This window comes from Poecile atricapillus, chromosome 2 (assembly GCF_030490865.1).
Source record: "Poecile atricapillus isolate bPoeAtr1 chromosome 2, bPoeAtr1.hap1, whole genome shotgun sequence".
Lineage (NCBI taxonomy): Eukaryota > Metazoa > Chordata > Aves > Passeriformes > Paridae > Poecile > Poecile atricapillus.
Window position 1 is genome coordinate 8,692,441 of NC_081250.1, and position 26,362 is coordinate 8,718,802.

Here is a 26,362-nt window from a genome sequence, read left to right on the forward strand (position 1 = left end):
AGTCCCCCCTGTCAGTTTTCATTTCCCACATAGACACATACACAAGAAAAAAGATTCAATTTCTATATTCTTAGTACAATTTTTTAAAGCAGAGCGATGTTCTAACAACTAAAGAGTGAGTGCAATTGTACATAAATATTTGAACACCAAAATTAAAATATGTTGGCTTTTTTCACAAAGGAGTTATTCAAGTTATCATCTCATAGATGTAAATTCAACATTGTCAGATGTGTTTCAAATATTTAAGCTTATTCTTTTTAGATCCCAAACACAATTTATACCAAATGCCATCTTGTGGCATTAAAAAGAACTGTGTCCTTAAAAAAATATAAAGATCAACAAAGCCTTCTTACAGAACTAATCTAATGCTATAATAAAATTAGACATAATTCTCAATTCAAAATTTCATGACAAAATAAATAGAACATCCCTAAAACAGAAACATCTGTAAGCTGCTTACAGAAATCTTACTTTTCTTTATTAGTCCACAAATACATTTTCATTCATACAATGCTTAGAAAAGTATAAGTAACTAATTTTAACTTTTAAAAATATTCTTATGTTACTGATGTTGGCTTCTGAGATTTTTTCTTTTATTTAAGGATGTTTAAGTATTCTAAGCCAGAACTGGGAAACCGAAACTACAGCAAAGTGCTACAGCACACTTTGGCTTTGTTTTCTCATCCCTCCACACCTCAACTTCTGACAATTATGCCATGTAAAGAAAAATCTATTTACATATGTTTTAGAGTTATTGCTTTTAGGAAAACAACATGCACATTTAAAGAAGCTTAGGCCGAGAGAAAGAAGAACATTTTATATTTACAACAACACTTTTCTCCAAGCTTTCCTCCCAAGGGGATGCCAGCACCACCAGGGAAGAGGCAAGAACAATGTAACATGGTTCAGCCAACATGTGATTGAGAGGGCAGCAACAGCCACAGAGGTTCTGTACATCCTGATGCATATTCCAATAGGAGATATTCATATCTAACTTTACACAGGAAGAGGATAAGGAGTTGCTGGCAGACCAGTAGGTCTGGCAAGTGCTTGTCTTCCACCTGTTACCTTCCTGCAGCTTTCTTACAATGATCAAAGGTATCTTCTGCAGAGAGAGCTACCTTGCTTTGCAGGATCCACTGCCTCCCTTCACAGGCCTTCCATCGACTGCTGTGGCAACTTACAACACCTCCCATCTAAACATCTATGTTTCAGAGACCTAAATGCAGGTCTTGCACTCAATTCCACCTCTTGCATCAGGTCCTCATGCAACATTCTGGCCAACTTCATACCTACCAGCAAACCTACAGAAGAAAAAAAGGCCTAGACCAAACTTTCATAACTATTTTCATAACTCAGGGTGCCACTAGACTGAATCTTTTTCCGTGATCCTCTAGCAATCTATTAGTAATACATTTAAATATTTCAAATAGATTCCTATTTATTTGGAAGCACAAAAGATTCCTATCATAACAGTACATTCAGGAAAAGTTCTGCCAAGAAGAGCTATACATACGATATTCTGTTAACGATGGCATCTTCATCCTCTTGCTCATCTGAAAATTAAATTACATCAGGTTATATTCAATACTCACTTGTATTTTCTTTTATCGCTTTACTTCAGGCTAAAATGTACATATAGATAGGAATAATTTTAATTTACAATTAAAATTCAGACATATTGATACAATTTATGAGCATAAATATTTTAAGAAGGCTCCTTCCAAAAATGCATGTTCTCACCCTGTTTTAACATTAGTCAAACTCTTTTCAATCTATCTAACAACAAAGTTATTTCATTTTACTTAAATATGCAGATCAAAACTTCTTGGAGAACTCTTCCAGAAGGCTCTATGGCAGACATGCTTTCAGACTACTACGGCCACAGCTACCGCTAGAAACTGCCCCTTTGGACATCTCTGGAACCACAGAGAGCAGGAAAGCTACAGGAAAGTCTACAAGTCCATACTAACTACTGCTAGAAATCATTTAAAGTATAAATGTCTTTTTAAAACAAGAAAGCATACCCAGAACAATAGTGATGACTGCTCAGTTGCTTCCCTTTACTTACCGCTCTTCCCAGCTCCTGGGGATTTGGGGGAGGAGAAGGAGGAGAGGTGGTTATATTCTTTTTACTTGTTTTGGATTTAAGATGCCATTACTTCCTTCTGGTACTTCAGATTTTAGACCATTTTTATTCACTTACTCCTCACTTAATACTTCACTAAAATAATCTTTTTGAAACAATATCAACATTTAACTGAGATGAATCACTAACACATCTTTCATTTACTCTTTACACCCTTCTCTATGTACATCAGTACACAAATTAAGTGTTTCTACATTTGAAATAATGTAGGCATTTTGAAATAAAACTTTCTGAATTTGAAATAATTTTGCACTCAGCATTCTAAAGTTTTTCCTATTTTCCATAGAAGATAGAACACCTGACTTTATATTCTTAAATTTTAAAATAAATTTGATTTAAGTTCCTGAGAGTCATGCACGCAGTTGAAATAAACACATAGCCAATAACCTCATGCTATTTTGAAATTCTTCTGTGAAAGGACCCAGAGTTGTTGTTTTTTGGATGGATACCTCATGGTGTTTAGAAAGACTACGTCAAGGTCTCTTATGAATCATTTTGGCTAAAAAGCTTCTTGGAAAAGCAGTGAACAATTTGTCCTCAAAAAGTTCCAGATGTGTTAACTCTTCAAACATTTCTCATCAGGAAGATTGTAGCAAGCTACAGAGTGCCTAAGTATCTGCTCACAAAGCTTTCATAAAGTCAGGCCAGCTGCAGAGCAGTTCCTCTTCCTAGCTAAGGAGATGAACTGCCAACAAAAGGTAATAAAAGTGTCTTTGCATCCAACAGTGTTTGCCAAACCAGTTTCCCCTTCCTGATCTTCTCCATCTCCAAATGGCAGCAGCTTTGTAATGTCCAAATTACGTACCAGGAACAGAAGATAGTATCTGTCTTACTTCCTATGTTTACAGAGATGTACCTTCTTTCAAGGAATTAAATTCCATGAAAAGTTTTAAAAGTAAATGAATCCATCCATGAAAGCAGCTCTATCATAACACAGGTCATTTAATAAACAGTTTCCAGTAAGTTCACCAAGATCAGCATACACAAGAATGTTTCTACAGCCTATTTCAAGCACCAATGTCCCAGATAAGCTGTCAAGAGTCAAAGACTCTGTGATTTTATACTGATTTTTATGCTATTCATCTTCAGAAAAAATACTGAAGAAAATGACAGGGCTTCCTGCAGGCTAGTTTTAAAATGGAAACTAGACAATGTTTCCAAAGGGGAAAAAAAGCAGAGTATTACATCAAGGTATTTTCTAAACTTCAGTGGTGAAGTCATAAGAACCAGGTTCAGACAACTGAGATAATAACTGTACCTGATCAGAGCAGGACTTTTTGAAGAAATACTGCTAGCTCCTTTCTGTAGCACTGGCAACCTTTCACTTTACTTGCAAAAGCTCAGAACATGATTTTGCTGCTAAAACACAGCTGAGGATACTTGCTCTGGAAAAGCTGATGTGAAAGGAGAACAGGATCTCAAGGCAAGGGAGGCAGAAGCATCTACTTTGACATTAACCCCTTTCTTCCATCTCAAAACAGTTAACTCTTAGGCTGCCATACACAACCAGTTCAATCCAGGCTGCCATAGACCAGTAGCCTAGCAAATAGTTTTGTTGCTTCTACCTTCCTCTACCTCCATGGAGATGGACAGGAAAAGAATCACCTATTCATTTGAAAAACAAAATTTTTTTTTGACATATTTAAAATTTTATGCTTACCTGCTTTCCTTTTGTATCTTGTGATTATAAAGTAGGAAACTATATAGAGAACAGCAAATAGGAGAAAACAAATCTGGAAAAAAAAATGCATTTATTAGGTCATGAAGAAATGTCTGGATTATAATAAGCAGTAAATCTAGTCTCAACAATTTAAAATTGAACGTAGATCAACAGGAACAAATTTTTTGTAAATTTCAAGACTTATGTTTTATATTTTATTAACAGAAAATTAAACCCATTAAAACAGCTTGATTAGAGTAATAGTTATTGCATCAATTATATGGTCAGCAAGTTTTACTCTAAAATTAAGATAAAAGTCTTATTCACATTGTGATTTTGAGGAAGGGGTGAGTGGAATGGGGTGGGATAGGCTGTTTTTGAAGTTTGAATCCACTTGATTTGTAAAAGTTATCAGGCTTTGGACCCCCTTCACATGTACCTTAAGGGTAATTGTATTTTATATAATGGGCCCTTGAGGATCTATTTTGTCAACACATGTGGAAAGAAACAAACATGTTTACTATTTGCATCCTGTCTTGAATCAAACAAATTCCAGGTGACAACACACACAAGAGAGTCTCATGCCTACAGTGGATGTCCAAGCATGAGCTCATCAAGCACAATGTTTCCTTCACAGTCAGAAGACAAGGACACAACTTCCCTTCTCATAAGGTTGGTGTTTTTTTTAGGTCAGATGCACCTTCAGCCCACAGTGCCTCAGATCAAATTGTTCATAAGATTTAGCACTACAACTAATAGTTGTAAAATACAATAAAGACCAAAACACCAAAAAAAAACGCTGGAAATCTTACAGGAAAGGAATTGAACAGCAGGAAAGTTTTAACCCTCCAAACCTTTGCGAGGTAAAAAAACAAAAACAAACCCACACATTTTATTTGCTCCTGAATGAGACATCAGTGGCTCAACACTGCTTCCTCAATCCTGGGTGCCTACACCTATTATGACATGAGTCAGTCAGAAATGCAACAAGAAGAAAGCATGCCATTCTGTTTGGGAAATTTTATTTGCTGAACAATAGCTGACCTGTTTCTTTAAGCTATCATTTTTAGATTTGTTGCCTTTAAGACTCACTGTCTTAAAAAAATCAAGAGCAGAAAGGCTATCCTAAGAGGAAGGGAAAAATGAAAGTGAAGGTAGTGATGATAGCCCTGATAAATCTGCATCTAAATAACAATACTGCATCCAAATCAGCAAATCACAGTGGAGAAAAATGTACTCATGAAAGACAGACTTTCTAAGAAATACTGATAAATATAAACTGAAAGGGTTATTTTTCTGATGTAGTCAGACATTTCAGATTTTAAAAAACCAAGTATAACCAAGTATGACATGAGTATGGCATTTGGGTGACTTCCAGGTGCCTCCCAGAAGTACAACAGTGCTCTAAGTCTGAACGTGGCAGCCCAGCTCATTCTCTGTGCAGGAAACACACAGCAGCAACACCCAAAATACAGGCACTGAAAATGAGATTTCATAACTAGATCTCTGAATTCTGGTCTTTAAGCTGAATAGAGCTTACCACTCCAACTTTCTCAACAATGCCTCAAAGAAGAGAAAGTTTTGATAAAGAATTCAGTCCTTTAAATAAGTAATTCTAAAGAATGTTATTAAGATTTAATAAAAAAAAGTTGGTATATTTTTGAAACAGGAAGAACAAAACAAACTGAGAACAACCTTGGTTTTTTGGAGTACTCTGACACAGCTCATCCTGTCAGTATTGGAAAATGCAACACCAGTGCTGAAAGAGAATCCTTCTCTAAGCTTCCAGTTCCTCTGAAAACTAGATCAAGGCTACAGCTAGAGACATCTATCTAATTTTAGGCACCCACTTTTGAAAATCAGGTATCACATACAGAGGGTAAGTGAATTCTTTAAAAATCTGTCAGATGCAAATAACACAGGGTAACCTATGTAAAAGAAGAACACAGTCAAACTCATTTTTGGTTTAATTTTATTTAAAACAAGAATAAAAATTACTGCAATCTTGTTTACACCTTCAAACAGAACATATGACCTTTATTCTATCCGTGATAGCAAGGTTACAATGAAAATGTGGGTCTGCAATTACAAGGTACCACTGAAATAACTGAGGTATTTTGAGGGCAGAGCAGACAAAAGCTGCCCAGTAACAAACTGTCAAATGCTAGATTTCTGGTTTTAGATAATATCTGCTCTGCAACCCAGCAATAAGGGGTAACCCTACATCCTGGTGTAATTCTCCCTCTACTTCTGTCAGATTAGAGAACAATTTGGTCAATGTTTGATAAAGCTGTTTATTACTGAAAAGTCACAAAATTTTAAAATTATTGGCAAGAAAATAAATAAATTCTAGTAAGCAAAAGCTTTATGATCTTTAAAAAAAACTCAGATTAGAAGTCCTTCATACTGACCAAAACAAGTTAAACAGCAAACTCAGAAATATTACTGCAGTCTCAATTTACTCTCAGTGAAACCTCTGATCCTGAACTGTTTCTAACCATGCATTCTGAATAACTTTCTGAAGGAAACAGCTCAAGTCAGCATCCCAACTATTTTTAGACTGGAACTCAGCTAAGCTGGGGAAAAGGAATGCGTAGTCTATGATAGCTGAAGAATAGGCTCCACTATCCTGTCAACACTACAACCCTGGGTTCTTATTCCTCATATTGTTGTTAGTTTCAGGATATTTTTGTATTAGGAAAAAACCATCCAGCCTTGTTTGTATTTGCTATAGTTTCAATTTGTGTTTCTCAATTATGAGTGGATGGGCTTGTATGCAGCATTCCAGGTAAGATTTTACAGCTGTATGTAACAGCACTAAGCCCTTCTTGCCACACTGAAAACACTTCCACACTCACCTGAGAATCATACTGGTAACTCAGCATTAACCTCCTCTCAATGGATCCATCAGCATTGTCCTACCCAATTGCTTACAGCAGAATAGCTCTCAAGTTTCAATAGAAACTTGGTTTTAGGGTTCAATTTCGTCACCATGTCTTTTCCTTTATTTTTTTAACCACACTTTATTGTCACACAACATACAATCATCTGTCAATTCAATTTCAAGTCACTTACTAAAAACCACAGGTAGTCATATTGAAATAAGGCACTAATCACAAAAGTGAACACCATACACAAAACAATATTGATACCTTCAGTAAAAACAAATATTTAAGAGCCTACCTATATTCTGTAAACTCCATCTTTCCTTCAGAAACTACTGTGTGTGTCAGTATTGGAGGCAACACTGGAATACAGTGTTAAATCCAAATTATACTTCAAATTGTTTCCAACCAAAAAGCTGTGATTTATGTCATCCCTCATCTCCACAATAAAAAAGGATGCTGCAAATACAACAAATAAATCTAGGAGAAGCTATATTCCTCAGATTCCCAAGTTCTCTGCAAGCAGTTTTTCACTTGAGCCCTAATGAAGCTTTTTTTGGGTTTTATCTAGGGAGACAGTCAAGACATCATGCAGAGAATGTACCCAATTGTGATGAATAAGGATTTCTGACATCTCCCACTTCACAAGAAATAATACCTTTCAGTCTTAAAGTTTGTTTCCTTAAATTCATTCCAAATTTGAGGGACAAAGCAGTTGTGGATCCGTTGCCATAATTAGACTGGGAAGCTATTTTAAACATAACCAGGGTACATTCCGACCTTACAGGGGAAATACACTCAGTCCACATTTGACCAGGTGAATCAAAATATAAAGGAAATTACAATGAGCTTGAGAATTGTCTATGGTTATAGCCAAGCAGTCAACCAAAGCAATTCTTAATAATTTTTTATGTATTTGTGTGTGTATCCCCTCCACACCACTCAGTAATTGAAAACAAGACACATGGATTCTGTGCCACATCCCAGGGCTCCTTTTTAACATATGGCACATTAAGAAATCTTCAAATCCCAAGCATATAATTCATTTACATCTTTTCCCATGGACTAAATACAACCTCTCATAGGACAAGCAAAAAGATACCTGTCTTCCCCTGAAGCCCTTAATCTTTATTCAGGAAAGGAAGTGCCTTCTGCTCCTGCTTAGATTACACATCAGACACACTAGGAAAGGCTGCTTCTGGAGACACTGCACTACATTCGCATGCCTCTTGTAAGCAACTGTTCCACAGTGTCGTACCTTTGGATCTCTCATCCAAAGGCATCCAAGTATAATCCACATCATACTTTTGGATCTGTACCACACAGCTCCCAAGTCCTGTGAAAATGGAGCTGAAGATTACCTGCATAGTATGTGCCTTTAAGGGGCCAGCCGTGAAGGGGCCAGCATTAACAGTCTGAACTAGGTCACATTACATTGTAATTATCCCACTGATAATTACTAAGGATCAGCTGACACTAATTTGTCCATGTGGATGATCTTCAAAACTCTGGCACTGAAATTCATGCCTCAGATTGGGAAAGCATCATCTTCTATTGCAAGTGTAAGAGCTACACTTTCATGCTAAGAAAGACTATGCTCAAAATGGGTAAGATGTTTTTTCCCCCTCTTACAAACAAGATTCAACCATTTTTTACAACTTCAATTTGTGTGTGTGCACATTAAAAGCTGCATTTTCACGTACAGGATTCTATTTATATAACATGGAATTATTCCAAACTGTTGTGAGGGAGCTGTATTTCACACTAGGCAAAAAGCATATAGGTGCCTTGGCTAGTAACTGTTCATTACCTCTCAGTCAGTGTGCCCTGGTAGCCCAAACCTTAAAGAGCATCCCTGGCTGAATTACCTAAAGCCAAGCCAATAATCATGGGAAGTAATTCTCTCTCTCTCCAAGCAGTATTCACCCTGTCACATGTAGTTGCTGTGTCTAGCTCTGAGCCACCAGTATAGGAGAGAAGTTGGTAAATGCAGAAAGGATGATCCCTAATGGTCAGGAGGCTGGAACACTGGCCTGGTGCAGACAGGCTGAAGGACCTCTGTGTGTTCAGCCTGAGGACAACAAGGCTTCAGGAGGAGCTGACAGAAGATTGCCAGTACCTATGGGGAGGTCATTAAAAAGAGAGCTGAGCTCTTGACCATGTCAGTGGGAGGATGAGACAGGAGGTAAGAAGAAATCCCCTCCATGAGGAGAGCAAGCAGTGGAACCAGTTGTCCAGCAAGGCTGCACAGTCTCCATTCCTGGAGGTTTTTAAGCCCTAAGCAGTTTGATACCACAGCTGAGCCTCCCCTGAGCAGGAGCCCGGGGTCCCACTCTGCCTTATTTTCTAGTTTCCTGACTAAATAAGTACTGTTATAAACTTAGTCACTTCATAATTTATACCATTCTGCAAGTCATTTATGAATGTGTTTATTAAGTGTAGGCACAGGCCCCTCATAGGGCTGTGTCAGGGATATCCTCCCACTGTGGAAGAGCCAGATATGTTAGAGCAAGGAACCAGCACAGAACTCCTTCACAGAGAGAAGTCCCACACCTTAGGAATGTTCTTTAACTTAATATGCTTCCAAGCATAAAACACAGATTCAACCCAGGTTCATTTCCACTTGAAAAGCTTCAAAGCAAAGAAGTGATAGTTTCCTCCAACTTGATTGCATACTAGCATGCAGAACAGGGAGAATCTGGAGGAGCAAAAGACTAACAGCAAACAGCATTTTACCATGCCATGTATGAATGAAAAATCAAGAAGCTCCAAAGAGTAGGAGAGGAAAGGAAATAACTTTAAAAAGAAACAGCTGTGTCAGTATTAAAATAAAGTTACTGTTATTACATCCACACGAATTTCTATGCAAATGCTGGACAAAACAAGGCTACAGATGTAACAAAGAACATCTCCACTTCCAGCTGTTACGTTACAGAATGTGTTCTTTTCCTTAACAGAAAAAACAGCACAAAAAAAAGAGAAGGCCGAGATGACTCTGGGTAATATCACCATGTAGAATATGTCTATTTGCATGCTTAAGTGTTGAAAATGAAACAGTCGGTGTTTTGCCTGTGATTACTATTACAGAAAATAAAAGTGTTGCACTTCTTGGTTTTCATTTCTGTAATAGAAAACAACAAACACAGCATTACACATCCATCTCTTACTCCTATAATGCTGCTGAAGTATTTTAATGTGCATTAAAATACCACAAGCTTCCTCCTACTGTCCCATTTGGCAACTGCTTTTGTTTACTCTTAGAAAAGATGGCAGGAATAAACAGCAAGAAAATACATGTGGAGACAAGCAGTTCTGCTTGGTCTATTCCTAATAACTCAATTATCCCGCTGACATCTAAAAGGCAAACAAGGCGTTCCACCTGTTTTGGATGTGTCAACAGTAAGTGACCTACAACCAACAAAGCACACTAAAGAAAACTGAAAATTTTAACTACGGTCTTAGTTTGACCTCAGCATTCATTGTATCATCTGGTCTGCAAATCCCATTTTTCTCAAATGAGACATTAACTCTGCTATGGTTAGGTTAAGTTCACTTTAAACTAGCCAACCTTATACACTTGGCATGGCACAGTAAATTTCATATTATGAAAAAATACCAAATATGTGCTATGACTGTCTATGACTACAGATTAATTTTGCTTATTAACACTGCCCTCCATACCTATGATTCCCTGCCATATACAGTCTCTTCTCAGGACTCCTCCCTGGCTTAAAACATTTGCAAGCAGTTGACCCACTTTTTTTGGTTCCTATGTCATGAAGAAATTATAAATGGTTCAGAGGCAGGTGCCTAGACTTCCTCATCTAGAAAAAACATCCAGGATCCAACAGAAAGTAAGAAACACTTAAAAATATATTCTGTGTGCTAGAAATTCTGCTGAAGATAAAAAACAGCTTCTACAGCCCTTCAGTCAAAAATGTTTTTCAGCATAGGTGCAAGATTTAAAAACACTCAAGAATTAACACCAATAGCACCAACCTAGACCATGTAACATTCTGCTCCTGAGTGAGCCATTATTCAACACTAGAAAGTCAGGCTGTAATAATCATTTATATTAAAACTCGAGTCACACCATTAAAAATTCATTTCTGAAAAAATAACCTCCCTAAGTCTCATTCATACAGACTTGATATTAAGACAGCTTCTTTGACTAATATTAATTTTCAGGGCAAGATGCAGAAGATCTTAGAAGACAGAGCTAATAAACTTTCTCATCCTAACACATAAAAATACTCTTCCTTGTCTTCTCACACATATATCCTGGAGCACTTTTAAGTGCCACCCCCACTCCCAAAATACAAACATACTTAAACTGCAATATCTGTATGTTTTCATAATTCTCACCAATTATGCAGACTCTCTACTGGATATAAGTTACTACAGTCTGAAATTCAGCAAGTATTTTAGACATGTTCCCATTGTCAAATTCAACTAAAACCCATCAGCATCAATCTTTTCCATAAGTACATTAAAAATAGAAATTACAGTTAGATAATGGAAAAAATTGGATAATCAAGGCCTAAACAGGCACTTAAAATCAACAGTAAAACTGAAACACCGTGTTTTGATGACAATTGTGAAGCCTATCCTGGAAATCACACAAGAAGGTAAAGAGGTAAAATATCACACACATACACTGCTTCTATCCTCTGTACATTAACCCAGCTATATGCAGACTTCGATGCCATCGAAACACATACTACCTGCTGTAGGAGCAGACATGATTTGGAAATAGAGAAAATAAAACATAGACCTGTAGAGTATTTTCCAGTTAATCAAAATTTGCAAAAATTATCCAAGCATTCAAATATTAAAACAGTACAAAGCACAGAGCTCTCTCTTGAAATCATGTTGACGGTAGTTAGAAACAACTTTTAACATATCCAGCTAATCAAAAACCTAGAAATCTCTGTCTGGGGAGCAACACTATTATACATGAATATTCAACTCCCAGTGATAAAACAGCAACATGAGTTTTGAAACCGTCTTTCTGAGAGTCAATTGGGTCCCAAAGGGCATAGGTCAAAGCTGCTGAAAGTGTGAAGCAATCTCACCTGTCACATGAATGCCTAATCAGGGGGTTAGAGCAGCACTTGTTCCAGGTCACCTCTACCTGGCTCTGCTCACCCTCCAGAGGGATGCAACAACCAAGGCTGGTTATCATTAGATGCATAAAAACAAACTCCAGTCACCACTTTCAGAAGTTTCTCCTCTTCCTGTGTTAGAAGTTGTATACAAATTCTTGAACGCAACTGTTCCTAAAAAGGCAGTGCCCCAAGTCATTTGACAGCACATGGGTACATGAAAGAGTCAGTGGTTTTCAAGGTAAGGGGGAGAGCATGGGAGTAGAGAGTGATGCAGAAGTTAAGACTTCCTCAATAAAAGTTATCACTGTTCTCTTAAATGAGGATAAATACTAAATTAAATAGGAAATGCTGAAAGACAGGAAAGAAGAAAGTAGTTCAGTTTAGAAGAAAGAAAATAAAAAAAAACACTTCAAATACAACCAATAAACTTATACTGAAAGGAATGTTTTCTTTAGTCTTCCTTAACCCAAAATTCTATCTATCTATCTATGTCTACAGAACTGAGCTCTTAATTTCTTATCATAATGCCACTGGCAATGTGCTTCAGATTCTCTCTCCACTCTGGCTTTACCACAATTTCCTCTGCTGCTCTGGCCATCTGCTCACCTATCTCCCAACCCTCTTTAAGCTCTCTGAAAACACCTATTTCCAGAGGGTCTTGTGCTAATAAACTCAGGAACACTCAGCAACCTCCTCACAGCACAGACTGAGTTGGTATTACAACCCTCTCCCAGTTACACCCTACCCAGTCCCTCACTCTGTGCCCAGCCACTTAAACAAAACCCAAGATGGGTATGTTCGTTTTGGTCACTCTATGAAAAGCTGGTTTTGTTTGCTGCGAGTTCTTATGCGTTTCACTACATTTTCTCAAATCTAATTATACCTCAATACAAAATTTTCTTAAACATATGCCTGTACCCTCCATGAAGTGTGTTGCCCTTTTGGTCAACTGCTCCTCCAAAGAAACACACCAGCAACTTGAAAGGAATTCGTTTGAACTGCAACTAATTGCATATTTTTACACTTCAGCCTTTCATGCTTATTTCACATAAACAGAAATAGTGGAACTCTACAAAAGCTGCTTCTGTTTTGGGAGTAAGCATCTCTCTCCAATTGTCTATGCCAAGTATTTTGAGATGCCTATTGATTCCAGATGGATCCACAGTGCTGATCCCCAGGACCAACAGCCAGAAGATGATTCATCACTTCTCCAAGTTCAGTACAGCACCCATGTTTACAAGTAAAGATATACTTTTAAGATGACAGAATTACGCCAATATTTTATATATTTAATTATGTTAAATGTGCACCAATCTTTCAGCTTTATGTCCTGCATCACTGCTACAAATACTCCTTTATTCAGTCACAAATCTTCCCCAAAATATTTAAGGGAAAAAAGAAGCAATACTGAGAAATCCAGGCAAAGCTATTTTCTGAAATACAAGTATTTAAGATATAAAGTAATCCTCAAGTTTTCAGTGTACAAGTAAAAAAATTGAAAGGCACCTTTTTTTAATAAAAGATAAACTTGCATAAGCATGCAAACAAAAACATTTCAGTATTTGTAATAAATTTGTTCTTACAAATCACCCACGCTTCTAATCAGCACTTTCTTCCTGGCCCACTATCAAAACATCATCACTGCTGGCAGAAAAAAGGGTCTGTGAAAAAGCTCAGTTTTTTAAGTATGCACAACTGGTCACAAACAGGAGCCCACTAGCAACAGAAGTGCTCAAACCAGCTCCCTCGTTTTACATCCTTACAGAGGGCAAATGCCAGCAGTAATCACACTGCATTAATAGAAGAAATAAAGAAGTTAAATTTCTTACAATAATTAGCATGTGAAGCCTGCACCCCTGAAAACATTTAGTCTTTCAAATGGAAGTGTATCACATTTAACATTAAACTCTGTATTACACCAGTTTCAGTATCTGCCTGAACTGGCATGAAACACTTAAAAGTTATAATAGCAGTTTTGTATTTGAACATTTTCTGCCAGGACTGATTTTTTTTTTCATTACATATTTAATAAACTTATTTCCAAATATACTCACTCTGTTTATTCTTAAGCTTCCTAAATAGCAGTTCTGTGGTGCTAATAATAGAACCTAGCAGTTTTGTTGTGTTCTTCCACAGTCTTCCCCACACTACAAATGCAAGCACAGTATTTATTTTGCCAAGGAACACTCATAACCAGGTGTCCATGTATATTTTTACACACTCAAAATCCTACATTTTTTAAGTGGAAAAAGAATTTAAAAATTTAGCTTGTATTTTTAAAAATACAAGCTAATACTGCAGAATAAAAGACTCAGATTGGAAAAAAAAAAAAAAGGAAGTTAATATTCTAACAAGTAAACCCAGGGGACCATGAAGAGGCTCAGGCATTGCACTTGTTCCATTTACATTTGAAATAAACAGTTCACAACAATACCAGTGGAACATGAACCCTTTATAAACAGGCATAGTAACAGGACCCAAGAGAAAAGCAGTTCCCTAGAAGTTCAAATATTTTCCATGGATGTGCAAGATCTCAGCAAATTATAAATTAAAGGACCAAGAAAGGTAAACTAACAGAACATTGTCCTCCCTTTACAACTCTTTCATATGAATACTGACCAAGCACAGAACACAAACCCTTTTCTGTACTTTGCAGTCAACTAAAGCTGCTTTTCAGAAAGATGCCCCTTTTAGCCAAAACTGAGCATGAGTCTGGCTTTGTTGAAGTCAAGTATCTCACTGGCTCCAAGAAAACTCTTGGCTGTGCCACGTCTCTGACACTGGGTCACCAGCTCACAGTCTCCACACTTACTTCACTGCATCTGAATTTTAAAGTTCAGACTCAGACCAAGTCTGAGTCTTGGTGTTTTCAATAACTGTTCGAAGCAGCAGATCCTCTATAGAGCAGATTCATGTTTGAAGAGCCATTCCAAAACCAGAGCCACACCTGATTAGGGAGTTAACCACCTTCTAGTAGCATAGACCATCCTCATGAAGCAACAAAATCCAAGGCAGATGATTTTGTTGCAAACAGGCACCCTCTTGAAAAACAGGTGCCATACAGACACTCCAAATGAGGTCAAGAGCAAATAGGCCTGAGTTAAATTAAGCATTAAACCACTGAGTCACCTCAAAAGCAGATGAAGGATGTATTTTTAAAAAAATAATCTATTACTAAGCTTGCTCAATCTATAAACATGTGTCAGAAATAATTGTTTTTTGAAGATGGAATTAGCAAAAGTTAGTAGCTGCAGAAAGAGACAGGCATCACCACCAAAAGGATAACAGGCCTTGAATTTTTTTATGTTACACAACTTTATGGAAAACTATGTGGCTTGCCAGTTCAGAGAACACATGAAACAGAAATAAAGCATTACACTGAAGCTAAACTCAGCATGCCCTTAGGATTTCATCAGACCAATATAGAAATTCTGTATTCAAAGAAAATTTGTAAGAGAAAAGTGAAAAGGATTTTCTTTTCAACTACATCAGCTTACTTTGATTTCTCTTCTCTCATGAATGTGTCATTTTAGCTTTAAGTAAAGACTGTGCCACACAACTAGCTCTTCAAAGATACTTCTAACAGACAACATAAATTTCTCTTGTTCCCAACAGGCGTAGAGAGGTCTCCTCTGCTGCAATATTCCACAACAAACTGGAATTGAATGGTTTGGGTTGGAAGGGACCTTAAATATCATCTGTATCCATGGGCAAGAACAACTTCCAGTAGACCTCAAAGCCCCATCCAAGTTGGCCTGGAATGCTGCCAGGGATGGGGTACCCACAGCTTTTCTGGGCAACCTGTGCCAGTGCCTCACCACACTCACAGTAGAGAATTTCTTGCCAATATCTAATCTAAGCCTACCCCACCCCAATTTCAAGCCACTACCTCTTGTAATGTCAAATGTTTCTCTTAACTGCTCTGCTGCCCCCAGCCCACCTGCAGCTGGAATCAAGGTTTAATGCATGTGTCAGAATGGAGTATGTTCCCTGCTCCAGCTGAGGAACTGATGATTACACCCACTACCCATGCAACAACTGTCTATTTGCATATTTTAAGAAATTCTATTCACTATATAACTTCATGAGCAGCAAGGGTAAGGAGAGGATGTTAACATAATTGCACATGTAAGCAACATACTCTGTGTGCTCCAGCATGCTCAGACTAACCACAAATGCACTCATATTTGCAATATTCTCCTGCAGCTGTGTGGGAGCCACAGGAGGCTGCACACTCAGCTGGGGGTGGCAGCACTTTATACACTCATAAAACCTTGTGGTGTTCCAACATAAATTAAAGACAAGATCACAACTGTACCACTGTATAATTTAAAAGGCAACATTGTTATTATTAGTCCCACTGATTAAACAATAACAAAGATGGACTGTGATCAATGTTAAGATCAAAGTAAAGTTTCAAGAGCAAGATTATTCTGAATCCACTGTACACATAAAACAACACTGCGCCTCTTCAGTATGAGTTACTGATGTCCTGTGTGATTTCTCATATAACTACACTGGTAGGAAGACTTACCAATTGCTCTGGAGACGCTGAAAAAGTCCCACTAACTTTGGAGGAGTACCTGCAGTACAGATAAACTAGTTCTTTAAGAATTCAATAGACTTCACTACTTCTAAGGCTGCACACAGCCATTCCTTCAGACTCAAAAATCTGTGTTTCCTACTGAATAAAACCACAATACATACCATCCAATTTAACTGGTGAAAGTAAGTAGGAGATAATTAGCACACAATGGAATACAAATGGAAAAACAGACATGAGGGAAAAGAAAGATTTGTACATACATTCGTGTCTTCATACCACAGAGGTGATTAAGGTAATACTTAGAGCCTTCTTTACAAAGAAGTATTTTACTTTTTGTGCCCCTCCACTAGTCGTGGCTTCCAGGACATATACTACATCCATATACTACATCCATGCCCAAAGAAGAGACATTCAAAAAAATCCCACAAAGTAGCTGTTCTTCTCAGAGGCTTGTTTTGCACTCTTCAGAAAAAAACATTGCAGAAATAGAATATTTCACAAGAAAGGTATTAACATGCATTCATATACTGTAGAAGAGTAATTAACACATTCCAAGCAAGTCTGCTATCAAGTGACCCAGCCATAGTACTACATAAATCAGTTAACCATGGTATTTAGAGTCTCCCAACAAGGCTGAAAACACTTAAAGCTAAATAATGAAATCTTATTTTAATTCAATAAATCAGTTTTTTCCCCCAGACAACAGGGATGGCAAAAAAAACCCCATTATTCCCTTGCTGAGCCTGGACAGCACGTTCACAGGGCACAGCGCTGCATGTCTTCCTTGTGCAGCCTGTATTTCCTTCCTGGAATTGAAGCAGGAGAGACATGAGCCCCATCAAAACACCTCCATCAGCTTTCAATAGTCCTGAAAACAATTACAAGGCTGTCAGAGAGGAAACTGCAACTGGTCTGTCTGCACGCAGGGTGTAGTGCTGCACCTGCCTACGGAGGGCTGAGGGAGATGGGACAGCACAGGCACTGCCAGGCACTCCACTGGTTGCACGGAGCATGAGGGGTCAGGGAAAACACAAAAGCTACACACAGCACCGCAAACAGCCCAGCAAGGCAGGAGTATCCCAGTATGACAAGCGGTACCATGAAATCCCATGCACACCTGATGGGAACAAGGCTGCACCTGAGGGCTGAGGAATCCACAGACCCAGAACGGGTCACAATTGGAAGGGACCACAGTGGGTCATCCGGTCCAACCTCCCTGATCAAATAGGGTCATCTCAAAGCACATGGCACAGGATAACATCCAGATGTTCTAGGATACCTCCCGGGAGACTCCATAGCTTCTCTGGGCAATCTGTTCCAGTGCACAGTCACCTGCACAGTAAAGTTGTTCCTCATGTTCAGGTGGAGCTTTCTGTGCCTCAGTTTCTGCCCACTGTCTCATCTCCTGGTGGTTGGCACCACCGAGCAGAGCCTGGTACATCCTATTGGCACCTCCCCTTTAGATATTTGAACACATAAATGATGTCCGCTCCAGTAATCTCTTACCGAAGCTGAGCTTCGAGGTTGTTGCACAGGTACCTGTTCCGAGAGCACCCCTATGGAGCACACAGATACCCTGCGTGCATTCACAGCATCTCCATCTTTCGCTGAAGGCACAAGGTGATGAAAACCCTCCAGAGGGCCAGCGCTAGGATCCTCCGGCTCTCGTGGCACCTCAGAGAAGGTGCACTCACCTCTCTGCCCACCCGAGACAGGCCCCTGAGTCCCTCCGGACACTAGGGCGAGGGGCAGGCAAGGACAACGGGAGAGAGCGGGACAACCCGCCGGTGCCCAGGGCTGGGGAAGAGAGCAATGACAGGTCCTGACCAATCATACCATGGATCCGCGGGGCACGGCGGCACCTACCGTGTACTCCCGCACTTGGCTGTGGAAGTTCTGCTCCCGGATCGTCACCTCGTCCGCTTCCATCCTTCATAGTACCGCGGCCCCCGCGAGCAATGGCGGCCGCCGCCGCCGCGCCTGCTCCTGCCCCGCCGGCGACGAGCGGGCCACCATGGCCGGAGGCAGCCCGGCTGCTCCCCCGGGCCCCGGCAGCTGCTGAGGGGCCCCGGCTCCGCCGCTCTATCTATCCCGTCCGGCTGGCGCGGAGGAGGAGGAGGAGGAGGAAGGGCGGGAAGCGCCGCCTCAGCTCCTCCTGCTGCGTCACCGCGCAGCGACCCCGCCAGGGGCGGGCGAAGGGGAGGGCGGGGTCACACCGCGGGGGCGTGGCTTAGCCTTAAATGGAGGGTGGGAGAAGCCACGCCCAGAGGAGGGCTAGAGGGAGGAGCGGGGCAGGGGCGGGGCCAGGGCTGCCGGGGGCGGGGCCAGGGCTGCCGGGGGCGGGGCCAGGGCTGCCGGGGGCGGGGCCATGGCTGCCGGGGGCGGGGCCAGGGCTGCCGGGGGCGGGGCTGGTATTACCGGCAAGGCCCGGGTTACAGAATGACGGAATTGTTCAGGCAGGAAAGCCGCCCGAGATCATCGAATCCATCCTGTGACCGAACATCACTGCGTCAGCTATCCCGTCAGCTATACCGTGGCACTAAGTACCACGTCGTCTTTCCTTAAACATTCCCAGGAACGGTGACTCCCCCCCCTCCTTCGGCAGCCCATTCCAATGTCTAATCGCTCTTTTCAGTGAAGAATTTCCTCCTGATGTTCAACCTGAACTTCCCGTGGAGCTCCCCAGTGAAGGGAGCGGCAGAGCAGTCTGGACCCCGGGGGTCACTTGCAGGAGTCACCCGGAGCCCGTCGGAGCCGGGTGTGGGCCGGGGCTCAGCTCCCCCCTCGGGAACACGACAGCCACCACTGTCACTGAAGCCGGCAGGGAAACATGAGGGAGCCGGGGGTGCTCGGCTCTAGTTGATCCTTCTCAAACTCAACAATGTAAACGCATCCGATTTTCTAGTTTGAAAGACTACTTAAAACTTCAGTCACAACTTTTATTCCTCTTCCCTGGAGCAGGTTTTTGTCATTGAGTGATTTCTGCTTTCTCCGGTTTTTGGCCAAGTGCTGTGATGAGAAGGTACAATCTCCCCATTATTCCCCGTTCCCTCTACATGCATGGGCAATCTTCTCTTTTTCCGACTTTGCAAGTAGATAATTGTCTAAATATACACAGAAGACTATTAATCTAGGACACACTATAAATTATAGATTGTGATTTAGCAAATCAAACTTTTATTTCAATCCAAGTATGTATCATTAGTCTAGAGAAGTTTCAAAAATAAGGATCATCATTTTCTGCTCATTCACAACTATTGATACCTCATATATTTTGTCAATGCCAATTATAACTCCGATTATATTAATTCCCCAGCCTCTGGCCCATTTTCTTGGTTAAAAGCAGATGGTAAAGTATTTATGAATTTTTAGAGTTAGAAAAAGTAATCTTTGACTGATGTATTTCTTGTAGTCCTGAATGGATGCAGGGGGTCCTGCAGTATGGCCAGAGCTCCACCCTTGTTCTTTTGATACTTGTGAAGATAAAGACGAGGTATTTGCAGGCACAATCATACCATGGGTGTGGCAGGCCAGAAATGTTCCCATGCTTTCTCCTCTTGAAGCCCACTGCTCAAGGAGGAAGACTTCAGGCGTTCACTGAGGTGGTAGGAATAGAATACCATTAAAAACAGAGTTAAAGGAGCAGGGGGCACAGTCTTTGAGATGCTTCTTGGGAAAAGCTGTCCTACTTTACAGCTGTTTTCTGCACAGCACTTGATTCTGTCTGATATTATTACTTGTCTGGGGTTTTCTTCTTTGCCTATTCCTATTTATCTTCAATCTCCTTTTCTTCTTCAGATGCTGAAAGTGATGAAAGCATCCCTATAGTTTCCAAGATGAATCTGACAAAGAATTATACTTCTAGTTGAGTCTAGTTCTAATTTCAACTAGAATTAGGCTTGTGCTGTTCTCTGCTCAGGAGCTTGTCCAGACTGAACAGTGTAACTGAAAGCAAGGTTATAGGTAGACCAAATATCTTTTATTATAACAAACACAGCTGACAAGAACAGACAATTGTCTGGCATGTGCAAACCTGGCCCCAGGGAAACCAAATTCTCTTAGAACTGTGTATAGAAATATTGGAACAGTAAAGTCAGGATCCCAACTTTCATCATCTTATATTAAAGACCCACACAATAAATGACAACGGTACTGGAGCCAGGCTGTTAGGAACTGAATGTTAGGCCTTCACTGGATTTGTGATGAAGAGAGAAATGCTGTCACCAGAGCAAACCCGCTCTTAAGAACTAGGGAGACCAGATCAAAGAGGAAAAACGGGAACAACCAGAGACTCAGCCAGGAGTCCAAGCCTGAGGTGAGGGTTAGTTCCTGAGCTGCCTGGGAAATGACTCACCCACTGTCAAGAAACAGCATTTCAGGCATTTCTAACTTTATCTGCAGACATATTGAATACTGGAAGATTGTAAACAAAAATAACAGTATTTCTGTAGCTTATAGAAAGTAAGCTTTAGAAGACCTGAAGCTTCCACTCCCACTTGGGCAATATGTGTTCTTTTAAATCTACTGAATTTGAAGTAAACCTAAGGAGGAGATAAAGTACATAATTTGTCTCATACTGTGGACTGTTGAGTTCTTTCTTCCAGTTCTAGCAGATGAATCATCAGAAACAACATACACATATTTGCTGAAAAGGCTGGGGGGATGGAAACAGCTTCGATCCTTTCTTGGGCAGAAGTTACTGCTCAGTTCTGAGGTATTTACATCACAAAGGAAGGTCAGAGTAGCCACCACAGCAAAATCTATTTATACCAAAGGAAATTCAGTCTAAAGGAGGCAACTCTTGCAAACTGATGAGAAGGCTGACAGATGCATGCATTGATCTGATGGGAGTACAAAAGTAATAGTTTGAAGCATACTAGATGTAAAACTACCAAAGCAAGTCTGTGGTGCTTTGCACCAGAGAGTGGTTAAAACACCTCTAGGTGTTTTTCATCTATATCCCAGACAAAATGAGACAGTGCTGGAGGGACTGCCCTCAGCCATTCTTACAACCTCCTCAGTAACTCTAAGGGATCTGTTGTAAGCTATATGTGATCTAGGTGCAAATACAAAACTTTCTCATAGTGGTAATGGATGGATTCACACACACAAGAGCAGTAATAAAAAACAGACTTCCTTCTAACTTACATTTGGTGGTACCTAACCCCCAGCATAAAAGTTGAGAAGATTTATGAGATTTTGCCCAGTTTATTGCTTTTCAGATTAGTTTCAACACCATTTTTCAGCTCCAGGATGACCCAGTAAGTATCTGGTACCCTAAATGCCCAAGGAGAGTTTTATGTGCACAGGATTACCTCTGAGATTTTCCAAATAAAAACGTTGGGATATTCAAGGCAATAAAAGTAATTTGAATTGTCAAAGTTGGAAGTCTTTAAAGTTGGAACTGTTCTCTAGGAAGGTTCCCTCAGAATTTGCCAATAGATTTCAAAGCACTCTTTAACTGTAAATGCAAGCTTGGCACCATGCCTTTAAGACTAACTTTATCTCACAGCATTTGAATAGGTGATACCTTTTTTCAAATCATCCTTCATTGAAATGAAGCTTGGCTAAACAGAAAATAGGAAGTTATTCTCTCTGTTAATATGACTAGTTACATACTTATATTCAAAATATTACCTAGGAATTAGTCAGATTGAAGCCAAAGCTTCAGATCACTTTAGTATGATGCCAAGAATGACCACTGACTTTAAAGAGATCTTTGTGTACACGCATGCCACAGATGACACCCAGCACTTTATACTCAAAAGCCAAATATGGAAGACAAAAAAAAAAAAGATTCAAAAGTTAAAATATCTTGATCATGGTATAAAAGAAACATAATACTATCAAAATTATGTATATTAGGTTTATTTATTGGGTGATTTTTTTTTCAGTGTCTTATATTGGGTAATCTAAAATATAGAAAAAATTGCATTATAACTTCAGAAATCCAGTTCCATCAGTCTTGGATCTGGATTCAGCTTAAAATATTGCTGACTGACATGTCATTTCTATTCATAACTTATACTTTTTACTTCTTTGCTTTTTTTTAAGAACAGAAAAGTTGGGGTTCCTTTTGTTCCAAATAATTCTAGCTTGTATTTTCATTGCATTAACCCATTAACAGTAACTCCCCAGCTAAATGCTGTATTATAGCACAATATATCTATTTTAACTTTTTGAAACAACCAAGGAAAATAAATTTGAATTAAAAATTACAATGTCGGCACAAAAAAAGAGGATGTAAACTAGTTTAGTATAGACTCACATAGGTATGTGCTGGATTTTATATATATATAGTCATAAATATATATATATTATAAATATCTATAGTCATAAATGTATTGATGAATACATAATCCCCCCAAAAAGAAGAAAAAAACCACAAAGTATTACCATTTGGTAACTGTTCCATTGTTGTTGGAACAAGCTTTTAAAATCAACATTTTAGTAAAAATCTGCACTATTTCTAACTTAAAGCTTGGTCCACTTGTAAAAAATTAAGTGATACTGCTTTCAATAACAAGGAACTGGATTTGGTAATGAATAAACCCCCTTCTAATCCTTAAGTTTCCTTCAGTGACAGGAGCCTAGAGTCAGTACCTGCAGTTTATTACAGTCAGAGGCATAAACTCTGCAGGCTGTCAGGTAAAGCATAAGTCACATCATGAAGCTTTACATCATGAAGAGAACAGTTTCTCTTCCATATCTATGAATGCAGCATGAAGTGACTGAAAGATCATTTTGCCTCTATTCACCCTTAATGGGGCTTTCATGTCCCATTGGGAGCATTCAAAGCACTCTTCAAATCAAAACATGGCAAAACTCATACCACATTGCAGCTTAAACTTCATTAGGAATAAAATGAAAGGTAATATTCAAGGATATGTGGCTGCATAAGTCAAAGTTCATCTGCTAAGTAGATACGAATGAGGCCAGGGTCATCTGTGCCATGCTGTGTACCCATGGCTGTTTGTGTTGATTCTTCAAGTAGGTATTTATTGGTAAAATTCTGGAATGACTGTCTGGGCCAATATTGTTACAGAAGAACCAAAGTACTAAATCAACTAAAAAAAAAATAAGCGTCCCTTTCAACAGTTTACATCTTTTTTTAGCCCAGAAATTTAGTGTTAGACTCAATCAGCCTCTGAAAGGGGTTCAGCTAGAGTGGATGGATGAAAAGACTGAAAATTCATTACTTCCCCTTATGGTGTGCTCAATATTTAATTCCTGCTAATCACAATTCTCCTCAAAATCTCCTTTTCAGTCAGTTAAAAAGATTTACTCTAAGTAAATTTACCCTTTGAAAATTTTTCTCAACCGTGAACTCTTTTTTTTTTCTTTCATCCCTGAATCCTCTCCAAACTTTTAACCTACTTATTAAAATGCAGACACAAGAACTGAAAGCAGTATTCTAGGCTCAGATTCAGCAATTCTATGAACAAATGTAAAATAACCTTCTTATTTTATGCTCTTTGTTACAGACCATTTAATCACTATGGAGGAAAACAACGCACAGATTCAGAGGTGAAAAACATGATTACTTCCCAGAAGTAAATGGAATGTGCAGTTGAAGACATTTGTATTTACTCCTGTCTTCCTGCTGTCAGAGGCCTGGCTGCAGGTAAAAGGCTGCCTTGTGGTTTTGATTGCCATGTCCACTTACTTCCTTACAGAAAATAAAGCCAATTTTAGGGACATTTTAATCCAAATGCAATAGCAATCATTTCCTTGACATAGAAATTGGTGATTACTCTGAACTTCACTCATACCAGCATACCTCTGAACTTCACTCATACCACTCATATCAGCAGCAATCTGTCATTTCTATTCTGATCACTGCCCTGCAGATACAGCCCTGGCTCTGTAGAAAGGACCTCAACCCCTTGTTCCTGGTGCATTCATGGGCTTTTGACTGAATTCAAGCCTCTTTTGTTTTCTGCTTCCCAAACATTTCAGATTGCTCTGTATGATTAGATTATTTTTGTAATTTACCACTCCTACTTCCAGTATTTGCTAGCATTTTTGTATTATCTGCCAGTACCATTAGCAGTGATTTGTCAACCAAAATAAATACATCCTTAAAAAATGACATTACCATCTCTGTGGGGTTTTTTTAAGTTTTTCTTACTTTTTTTTTCCTCATCTTTGGAAAGTTCCTGGTGTACTAAGTACATAAAATAATTATTTTACTGGTTGTAAGTGTTATGTTTGCCCATATGTAATAGAAGCTTGCCAATATCATGGGTTGGTTTCATGGCAACACCATAAGGGGATTAAAAGAGTTATCCCAGAGTGAAGTCAATATTATTTGTGTTAGCAAATAATCATTAAAAGCTTTAATGTTGTTTTACCACTGGCTGAATAATAGCACCAAAGGTGTCTCTGAAACCAAAGTGTCACCAACAATTCTTCTGTTCTTCCAGAAGAGACGCTCTCTTCACTCTGTGCTTTCTCTCCAGCCTCTGTTTAGTCCCCACTCTAGAAGTGCCTACATGGTCCCATTTTAAATGACCCCAGGCCCTGCTGCACTTTGGTTTGTTGTGTACACAGCACCATGTTACATCTACACCACACAGAGCACGGGCTGCAGTCTCACCTCTCACTGCCCCGTGTTTGCCCCACAAGCTTTGCTGATCATTTACCATCTTACTTAACAGTGTTTCTCTGTCCTTTCAGAATATTCTCCTTTGATTTGTGGGCCAGTCAACATCTTGCATTAGATATCTGAGTCTGCCAATCTACTATTGATTCTAAAAGATGTGATCATGCATTAGATGTATTATAAATGATGAAATTGCAAATATCCACCCATATGATCAGTTCCTGACTACTTAACATGGCTGTAATCATTGTCCTTTAAAAAAATTAAATCATTAATCTGCTGGGCCATCTGTGCTTACTCTGAACTATCCTCAAGCTATATTTTATTAGTTACATAGTTTTGAGAAATGGAATTTTACCATTTTTGGAGAAGAGAGGTAGCACTGTGAAATCCCTAAACAATAACTGAAAAAATATTTTGTATTAGTTAAATAATTTTATTTTTTCTCTCTAAATTCAGCATCTGACTCATCATGACTAAGATGCTTTTACAGTTAAATACCACATGGAAGGCATTTCAAAAATTCATCCTGTATTAACTACAACCGTTTTTCAGTCTGGGTGACAAAAATCACACTGTATAAATTTAGTCTTTGAAAGTAAGCCATGCACCTTTTATGAAGGACTTTTATCCAAAATGCTAGAAATTTTAAAGGAAATTAATCATCTTAATTTCTTAAATTAATAGGTGCAAGATTTATTCTTAAATCATAGATACTCCTTTCTAATTAAATTCAAATGTGTTTAATGCATCTCAGGAGTGTTAAGATAATAAGTAGACCTTTTCTGGAACTTAACATCCTCGATCCCTGTCAATAATTATATTGGGTGTCTAATAAAATATGATGCCAGGCATTTTTTAAATCTTTATCTTCCTCCTCTGTCTCATTAGCAAAATGAATAGGTTTGCTCCAGAGGCATCACCTAATCTGGAGAATTCAATGTTGTTCAAGGACACAGCAAATAAATTTCAGCAGGTATTTCTTCCTGCAACAGTCATATATAAAATGCACTTTTACAGCATCTGCCAGTTACTCGTCGCTGTATAAGATTATTGCCATTGTAAAAGCCACCAAAGGCTGGAAAACCAAAAAGGTCTGTCAGGTGTGATCTCCTGACAAGGAGAACTTTATGCAGTTATCAAAGACTACACTCCTCATAGAGCTGCAGTGTCCAGCAATTGATCCACAGAAAACATGGCACTCATCCATTCCACCAGTGGTCTATCAGAAAATGCTGACATCAAGAGAGAAAGTTATTTTATAACAGAAGACAATACTTATTTTCAGAAACTGGACTCAGCTCTAGCAAGCCTTTTAACAAAAATTATGCCATTAATGTGAAATTAGCTAATTTGTTCTTGAGAGTTTAATTTCCTTTCTCAAGTAGACATTACATTACAGTAATTAC

At 39.1% G+C, this 26,362-nt stretch overlaps 1 protein-coding gene across 2 annotated transcripts in view; it reads right to left on the reverse strand.

Annotated features, from left to right (window-relative positions):
• Positions 1–18,545, reverse strand: part of LMBR1 (limb development membrane protein 1) — a 68,230-nt gene extending 49,685 nt beyond the window's left edge. Inside the window, exons 1-3 of one of the 2 annotated variants that reach the window (XM_058831559.1) lie at positions 18,215–18,545; positions 3,810–3,882; positions 1,517–1,556 (exon numbers count right to left, since the gene is read on the reverse strand). In XM_058831559.1, coding sequence (XP_058687542.1) covers positions 1,517–1,556; positions 3,810–3,882; positions 18,215–18,277 — 176 coding nt within the window. In that variant the 5' untranslated portion in view covers positions 18,278–18,545. Of the gene's footprint in view, positions 1–1,516; positions 1,557–3,809; positions 3,883–18,214 lie in introns of those variants that run through there. The other variant, XM_058831560.1, reaches the window with a different exon arrangement.
• Positions 18,546–26,362: the final 7,817 nt, after the last annotated feature.